The 9,367-nt window shown below is 36.6% G+C and overlaps 1 protein-coding gene across 1 annotated transcript; it reads left to right on the top strand.

Annotated features, from left to right (window-relative positions):
• The first annotated feature begins 3,792 nt into the window (after positions 1-3,792).
• Positions 3,793-7,629, top strand: LOC141704625 (uncharacterized). The gene is made up of 3 exons (XM_074507832.1): positions 3,793-4,119; positions 4,384-5,405; positions 6,900-7,629. The coding sequence occupies exons 1-3, from the start codon at positions 3,793-3,795 to the stop codon at positions 7,627-7,629; spliced, it is 2,079 nt and encodes a 692-aa protein (XP_074363933.1).
• The last annotated feature ends 1,738 nt before the right edge of the window (positions 7,630-9,367 follow it).

Genomic DNA, 9,367 nt, shown 5'->3' with positions numbered 1-9,367 from the left:
ACCAAAGATATTAACACATTAAAATCTGGTGAGTTGATGGCATCATTACAGTCCCATGAACAAAGATTGATGAGACACTCCGAAAAATCCATTGAAAGTGCTTTGCAATGTAAGCTCAACTTAAACAAAAAGGAATCACCGTCTCAGAGTTATAATGGAGGAGTATCATCAAGAGGTGGAATGTTCAATAGAGGAAGAGGAAGAGGCCAAAGAGGAAGAGGAAAAAGTAATTATAACAGATATTTAGGTGATGCAAGTCAATCAAACAAGTGTGAAATATGCAAACGAAGTAGCCATACAGAGAAGGATTGCTGGTTCAAAGGGAAGCCTCAATGTCATCATTGTAAGAAATTTGGACATTTGCAAAAAGATTGCAGGTTCAAAAATCAGTAGCAAGTGAATGTATCTGAAGAAAAAGAAGATGGATATGCAGTCTTTTATGTAAATTGTCAGGTCACAAATGAGAAAAGTAGCACTACTTGGTTATTGGACAGCGGATGTAGCAATCACATGACCGGAGATAACACAATATTTACAAAGATTGATAAAAGTATTACCGTTGAAGTGAAAATGGTAAATGGCATATTGGTTCAGGCAAGAGGCAAAGGTACGATATGTATTCAAACAAAAGATGGCATACGATACATTAATGATGTTTTATTAGTCCCTGATTTAGATCAGAATCTACTTAGTGTCGGTCAGCTCATAGAAAATGGATATGCTGCTTATTTTGAGAATGGTACTTGCACAATTTTTGACAAAAATAAAGGCAGAAAATTGGTTACAAAAATACAGATGAAAAGGGGCAGAAGTTTTCAGCTAATGTTCAATTATGATGCTGATTTGGCCTTAAAAGCACACCTGAAAGATGAATCCTTGCTTTGGCATAAAAGGCTTGGACACATACATTCTCAAGGGTTGAAGGAACTGAAAAATATGGTGTATGGGCTGCCTCAAGTTGAAGATAATAATGAAGTGTGTGAAGGTTGTGCCATGGGAAAGCACCATAGAAATTCTTTTCCAAAAGGAGGATCGTGGAGAGCTGGGGGACTGCTGGAGCTTGTTCACACTAACGTGTGTGGACCAATGAGGACTCCTTCACTTGCTGAAAATAGGTACTTTGTTTTATTTATTGATGATTACTCAAGAATGGCGTGGGTTTATTTTATGAAATATAAGTCTGAGGCCTTTAGCATTTTCAAAAAATTCAAGAAATTTGTAGAAAAACAAAGTGGTTGTTACATAAAAGTTTTGAGAAGTGATAGGGGTAAAGAATATACCTCTAGAGAGTTTGATAAATTTTGTGAAGATGAAGGAATTGATAGACAACTCATGGTTGGTTACTCACCTCAACAAAATGGAGTTTCTGAAAGAAAGAACCAAACTGTAGTGAATATGGCCAAATCAATGTTAAAGGAGAAAGGGTTGCCAAATTCATTCTGGGCTAAAGCAATTCATACTGCTGTGTACTTAATTAACAGATGTCCAACTAAGGCAGTTAAAGAAATGACTCCATTAGAAGCATGGTGCAGAAAGAAGCCTTCGGTAAGCCATTTAAAGATATTTGGTTGCATTTGCTATGCACATATTCCGAAAGAAAAAAGACATAAACTGGAAGACACGAGTGAAAAATGCATTCTTCTTGGTTACAGCTCAAAATCAAAAGGATATAGGTTGTATAGTTTAAAGAAGAAATCAATAATCATAAGTAGAGATGTGTTGTTTGATGAAGGAGCTAGCTGGAATTGGGAGAAAGAAGCATGTCAAAATCAAACTATTACATTTGAAGCAGAAGCTCAAAATGAAGACAAAAATAATGATCAGTCATCACCAGCATCATCACCATCTGATCCATCTTCACCTACTGATCCATCATCACCTTCAAGTGATAGTGCAAGATCGTCAAGTTCAGGAAGTACTCCGCTGAAAATGAGGTCTCTTGCTGATATTTATGAGTCATGTAATTTTTGCATGATTGAACCAACGAGTTTTGAGGAGGCAATTAGAGAAGATGTTTGGAAGAAGGCAATGGAAGAGGAGTTTCACATGATTGAAAAAAATAAGACATGGCAACTTGTTGAAAGATCGAAAAATAAAGAGGTTGTGGGTGTGAAGTGGATTTATAGAATAAAGCACAAGTCAGATGGTTCTTGGTTAAAAAATAAAGCGCGTCTAGTGGCCAAAGGATATTCACAACATAAAGGAGTTGATTACCTCGAAACATTTGCACCAGTAGCTCGAAAAGACACAATCAGAACCCTCATTGCTCTTGCAGCTCAAAAAGGATGGAAATTATATCAACTTGACGTGAAATCAGCCTTCTTGAACGGAGATTTAGAAGAGGAAATCTATGTAGATCAACCAGATGGTTTTGTCATTAAAGGACAAGAAGGAAAAGTTTACAAGTTGAAAAAGGCGTTGTACGGGTTAAAGCAGGCACCTCGTCAATGGTATACCCATATCGACAACTACTTCCTGGAAAATGGATTTGTCAAAAGTAAGAGTGAGCCAACTCTCTATGTGAAGAAGCAAGGTATGTCAATTCTTATCGTTGCAATTTATGTTGATGATCTGATTTTTACTAGCAATGATGAGCATATGATAAATCAGTTCAAAAGTGATATGATGAAGAAGTATGAAATGAGTGATATGGGACTGCTACACCATTTTCTTGGGATTGAGATCCACCAACAAGGTGATGGAGTGTTTATTTGTCAGCACAAATACGCTGAAATGATGTTAAAAAGGTTTAATATGTATGGTTGCAAAGCAATGGCAACACCTCTTGCAGCAAATGAAAAATTGATGAAAGATGACGGTGGAAGAAAAGTAGACAGGACTTTGTATAGAAGCATTGTTGGAAGTTTAATGTATCTTACGGCAACTAGGCCGGACATTATGTTTGCTTCTAGTTTGTTGTCCAGATATATGCAAGATCCTAGCGAGGTTCACCTTGGAGCAGCCAAACGAGTTCTTCGTTATATAAAAGGAACTGTGGCATATGGAATCAAATATTTTAAAGGTGAAGAGCTAAAATTAATTGGTTTTTGTGACAGTGATTGGGAAGGTTCCAGAGATGACATGAAGAGCACAACAGGCTTTGTGTTTTCATTTGATTCAGGAGCATTTTCATGGCAATCAAAGAAGCAAGATTCAGTTGCACAGTCATCCGCAGAAGCTGAGTACGTAGCTGCTGCCCTGGCAACATCACAAGCTATTTGGTTGAGAAGAATTCTGGAGGATATTGATGAAAGGCAAAGAAACGCAACAGAGATGCTATGTGACAATAAGTCAGCCATATCTATGGCAAAGAATCCTATCTACAATAGTCGTACAAGGCACATTGCTGTGAAACATCACTTCATTCGTGAGAAGATCGAGGAAAATGAGATAAAATTAGTCTACTACAAGTCCGAGGAGCAAGTTGCTGATATATTCACAAAGGCACTTCCAAAAGAGAAGTTTCAGATGCTGCGTAATCTGCTGGGAGTTCAGGAACAACACATTAGGAGGGAGTGTTAGAAGTAATGTGTTTTTAAAGACGTAGTTATCCTATATAAATCTGCTTTTAATATCCAGGAAAATGAAACACTTCTTTCCCTGGTGGTTATGTAACTCAACAGCCACAACCTTGTAGTATATAAGGTTGTTATCTAATGAAATATCACATACTCTTCCAGTACCTTTTTTTCTTATATAATTCATGATATGTTTAACAAATTGGTATCAGAGCTAGATTCGATTAGAAACTGGGCGTAAAGAACAGCAGTAGGTGGAAATAACACGTCAACAATGGCTGCAACAAATCAAGGTGTGAATATTCAACAACCTACAATGCCCATTTTTAATGGTGAAAACTATGATTATTGGAGTTTGAAGATGAAAACACTTTTCCAATCTCAAGACTTGTGGGATTTAGTGAAAAGTGGATATGATGAATCAACAAATTTAACAAATGCTCAGAAGGAGGCCTTAAAGGAGACTAAAAAGAAAGATGCAAAAGCCCTCTTCTTTATTCAACAAGCTATATCAGAGAGCTTGTTTCCCAGAATTATGAGGGTTGCAATGACAAAAGAAGCTTGGGAAGTTTTGCAAGAAGAATTCCAAGGAAATTCCAAGGTAAGATCTATTAAGCTACAATCCCTCAGGAGAGATTTTGAGAACTTGAAGATGAATGAGTCTGAAAGTTTGAAGGATTATTATTCAAAAATAAATGAAATTGTCAATCAAATGGCTTTGTACGGTGAAGTGGTTACCGATAAGAAAGTTTTTGAAAAAATTCTGATTAGCTTGACTGATAAATATGATGCTATGGTGTCCATTATTGAATAAACCAAAGATATTAACACATTAAAATCTGGTGAGTTGATGGCATCATTACAGTCCCATGAACAAAGATTGATGAGACACTCCGAAAAATCCATTGAAAGTGCTTTGCAATGTAAGCTCAACTTAAACAAAAAGGAATCACCGTCTCAGAGTTATAATGGAGGAGTATCATCAAGAGGTGGAATGTTCAATAGAGGAAGAGGAAGAGGCCAAAGAGGAAGAGGAAAAAGTAATTATAACAGATATTTAGGTGATGCAAGTCAATCAAACAAGTGTGAAATATGCAAACGAAGTAGCCATACAGAGAAGGATTGCTGGTTCAAAGGGAAGCCTCAATGTCATCATTGTAAGAAATTTGGACATTTGCAAAAAGATTGCAGGTTCAAAAATCAGCAGCAAGTGAATGTATCTGAAGAAAAAGAAGATGGATATGCAGTCTTTTATGCAAATTGTCAGGTCACAAATGAGAAAAGTAGCACTACTTGGTTATTGGACAGCGGATGTAGCAATCACATGACCGGAGACAACACAATATTTACAAAGATTGATAAAAGTATTACCGTTGAAGTGAAAATGGTAAATGGCATATTGGTTCAGGCAAGAGGCAAAGGTACGATATGTATTCAAACAAAAGATGGCATACGATACATTAATGATGTTTTATTAGTCCCTGATTTAGATCAGAATCTACTTAGTGTCGGTCAGCTCATAGAAAATGGATATGCTGCTTATTTTGAGAATGGTACTTGCACAATTTTTGACAAAAATAAAGGCAGAAAATTGGTTACAAAAATACAGATGAAAAGGGGCAGAAGTTTTCAGCTAATGTTCAATTATGATGCTGATTTGGCCTTAAAAGCACACCTGAAAGATGAATCCTTGCTTTGGCATAAAAGGCTTGGACACATACATTCTCAAGGGTTGAAGGAACTGAAAAATATGGTGTATGGGCTGCCTCAAGTTGAAGATAATAATGAAGTGTGTGAAGGTTGTGCCATGGGAAAGCACCATAGAAATTCTTTTCCAAAGGAGGATTGTGGAGAGCTGGGGGACTGCTGGAGCTTGTTCACACTAACGTGTGTGGACCAATGAGGACTCCTTCACTTGCTGAAAATAGGTACTTTGTTTTATTTATTGATGATTACTCAAGAATGGCGTGGGTTTATTTTATGAAATATAAGTCTGAGGCCTTTAGCATTTTCAAAAAATTCAAGAAATTTGTAGAAAAACAAAGTGGTTGTTACATAAAAGTTTTGAGAAGTGATAGGGGTAAAGAATATACCTCTAGAGAGTTTGATAAATTTTGTGAAGATGAAGGAATTGATAGACAACTCATGGTTGGTTACTCACCTCAACAAAATGGAGTTTCTGAAGAGAATATTCTCTAATATTCTTGATGTAGTACTTTGGTTGACACATACCCCCATCCCAAATTATCCCCGTAAACCAATAACTACAAATACCTTGGTCTTTTTCCCAGAATCTATTTGTTGGCATCATGTACTACTGATATTTCTACAGAATCCGTTGTCTGTACACGATTAGGAAGACTTTTGATACAAGGCAACCAATGAAAAAACCAGCTTCAATGAAGGATGATGACTACACGAACCGCTGTAAGAGAAGGAACCAACTTTAATGAAGGATGAAAAATGGAATCTATTAGATAGCCAGGCTCTGGGGTTGTCAGATTGACTTTGGTGAAAAACATTGCTTAAAATATCATCAAGGAAACGACAACTTATGGTTTGATCAAGGTTTTGTCCAATATGTTTGAGAAGCCATCTGCTTCAAATAAGGGGTATTTGAATCACTTGTTAGTTGCCATAGATTGATGAAGACGATCCTGTTGCTGACCATATGAATGAATTTAATTCTATCCTAGCAAGATTGACATCAGTGGATATTAAATTCCATGATGAAATATAAGACTTGTTGTTTGCATCCTCATTACAGACAGTTGGTCAGGTTTTGTCACTACTATAAGTAATTTATCCAGGAGCGGTAAGATGACTATTCATGGAGTTCGAGATTCGATTCTTGGAAAAGATATTTGTAGAAGAAACTCAGGAGAGTCGTGAGGTTCCTTGTTAATGGCTGAGAGTAGAGAAAGAAAGTTCATAATGGGGCAGGATAAGGGCGTAGCAGATTAAAGTCACAGAAGAGAGGACAAACCAAAGATCGCAAGGATATTGTTTATTGGAATTGTTAGAAGAAGGGTCACTTCAGGAATCAGTGCACAACTCATGCGATCCTAAAGGAAAGAGTAAAGAGGATAATTCATCTAACATAGTTGAAGAAGTGGTGGATGATGATGCTTTGATTTGTTGTATTAAATGTTCCGTTGAATCATGGTTATGGATTCAGGTGCATCATTCCATACTACCCTTGCAAGGATTTAATGTTAAATTTCAAATTTCAAAATTTTGGTAAAGTCTATCTTACTGATGACAAGACTTTAGATATTGTGGGCATGGGAGATATTAATCTCAAAACCTCTTTGAGAACTAGCTGGATATTGAAAGATATAAGGTACACCCCTAGAGTGAAGAAGATGTTGCTATTTGTAGTCAGTTAGATAAGGAAGGGTATCGAGTTACTATCGGAGTCAAACAGTGGAATGTTATAAAGAGAAATCTAGTTATTGCTCGTGGAGAGAAAAAAAGGACTTTGTACATTGTTGAAGAATCCAGCTATGAAGCAAATATAGATGCTGATGAAATTGGGTCTTTAAGTTTATGGTACAAAAGGCCTAGTTATATGAGTGAAAAGGGTATGAAGTTGTTAACTTCGAAGGGGGATATTCCAGAGTTGAAGAATGTGGAAATTGGGTTCTGCGAGCCATGGTTTCTTGGAAAGAAGAAATGTGTTACTTTTACAAAATCAGGGAGGACCCTTAAGACGAAGAAGTTAGAGCTAGTTCATACATATGTATATGGTCCAACAACAGTTGCGTTGTTGGATAAATCTCTCTACTATGTCACTATTATTAACGATTTCACTAAAAAAATATGGGTTTATTTCTTGAAGAATAAATCAGATGTGTTTTCTACTTTCAAGAAGTGGAAGACTGAAGTTGAAAATCTGACCGGTTTGAAGGTGAAGAGTTTGATGTCAGATAATGGTGGTGAATACAGTAGTAATGAGTATAAAAGCTATTGCATAGAATTTGGGATTAGAATGATTAAAAATATTCTAGAGACACCACAACAGAATGGTGTTACAGAGTGCATGAATAGAACCTTGAATGAGAGGGCCAATAGTATGAGATTACATGCAGGATTGCCAAAGATGTTTTAGGAAGATGCAGTTAAAATAGAAGCGTATCTCATAAATAGAGGACCTTGAAGTCCTTTGGGGTTCAAGATACCTGAAGAAGAGTGGCAGGAAAAGAAGGCACACTTGCGAGTTTTTAGTTATGTTTCTTATGTGTGTGTAAATTATGACATGGATAAACTTGATCTGAAAAGAAAAGAAGTGTATCTTCATTGGTTATGGCTCAGATAACATGGATTACTCTTTTTGGGATGAACTGACGAAGAAGATCGTTTGAAGTAGAGATGTTACTTTTAGTGAGAAAGCAGTGTTTATAATCTTATAGAAGATTATGAGTTTATAAAGGACCAACCTAAGAAATTGAAAGTAGTGCTTGAAGATATTAAAGAAATAGATCTGCATGCATGAAATAGTGGGAGTTCGGAGAATGTCCATGACAGGGTTCCAGTTACCCGACAGACTGAGGTAAGAAAATCTAGGAGAATTGTGAGGCCACCACAAAGATATTCTCCTCCAGTATATTATATGTTATTGAAGAGGATAGAGAGCCTCAGTGTTATTCAGAGGTAGTACAGGTGGATGATTCAGTTTGGTGGAAATCAGCCATGGATGAAGAGATGAGTTCTCTTGAGAAGAATGAGACATGGTCTTTAACAGAGTTACCAACAGCGAAGAAGGCTTTACATAATAAGTCGGTGTTCAAGATCAAAAAAGAACATGATGGCATCAAAAGATACAAGGTGAGGTTAGTAGTCAAGGGCTATCAACGAAAAAAGGGTAATGACTATATTAATATATTTTCCCCGGTTATTAAGATGACTACAGTTAGAATTATGCTAAGTATTGCGGCTGTAGAGGAGTTACATCTAGAGCAACTGGATTTTAAGATTGTGTTCTTACATGGTGATCTTGAGGACATCTACATGGTTCATTTAGAGGGATTTCAGGTAGTTAGGAAAGAAAAACTTATTTGCGAGCTTATAAAAAGCTTGTATGGTTTAAAGCAAGCACCAAGACAACGGTACTTGAAGTTTGACAGCTTTATGATGTGTTTTTTAATGTTTTCGGTCTGGGTTCCAGAATGGGTACATGAGGAGTGCTATGGACCATTGTTGTTACTTTAAACAGTTTAATTTATCTTATATCATATTGTTGTTATATGTTGATGGCATGTTGATAACAGGATCAAACATGAGGAAAATCAACAGGCTAAAGAGACAGATCTCTGAGGAGTTTGAGATGAAGGATATGGGTGCAGAAAAACAGATACTTGGTATGAACATCATAAGTGATAGACCTGAAGGTACTTTGAAATTATCTCAGAAGAAAGATGTTGAGAAATTGTTGTAAATATTCAGTGTCCAGGATGCGAAGACAATAAGTACATCATTGGTGAGTTACTTTAATCTCATGAAGAAGCAATCACCTAAAATGGATGAAGAAATAAAAGATATGGCTAAAGTTCCCCATGAGTCTGCAGTTGGCAATTTGATGTATGTTATAGTGTGTACAAGACCATACATTGCTCATGCAGTGGGAGTCATTAGTAGGTTTTTGTCTAATCCAGGAAGAGAGCATTGGGAAGCAGTCAAGTGGTTGTTACGCTACCTGAAAGGCACATCCAAGGTTGTATTATATTTCAGTAAGAAAAATCTTATCTTTGAAGGATTCCCTGATGCAAATTTGGGTGGATATTTGGATACAAGAAAAAGTACAATGGGTTATATTTTACTTTGGGTGGCACCGCAGTTAGTTGGATGTC

The sequence above is a fragment of the Apium graveolens genome, unplaced genomic scaffold (assembly GCF_009905375.1).
Source record: "Apium graveolens cultivar Ventura unplaced genomic scaffold, ASM990537v1 ctg8062, whole genome shotgun sequence".
NCBI classification, from domain to species: Eukaryota; Viridiplantae; Streptophyta; class Magnoliopsida; order Apiales; family Apiaceae; genus Apium; species Apium graveolens.
Note: the sequence above shows the minus strand (reverse complement) of the source record. Positions and strands in the feature narration are given on the sequence as shown.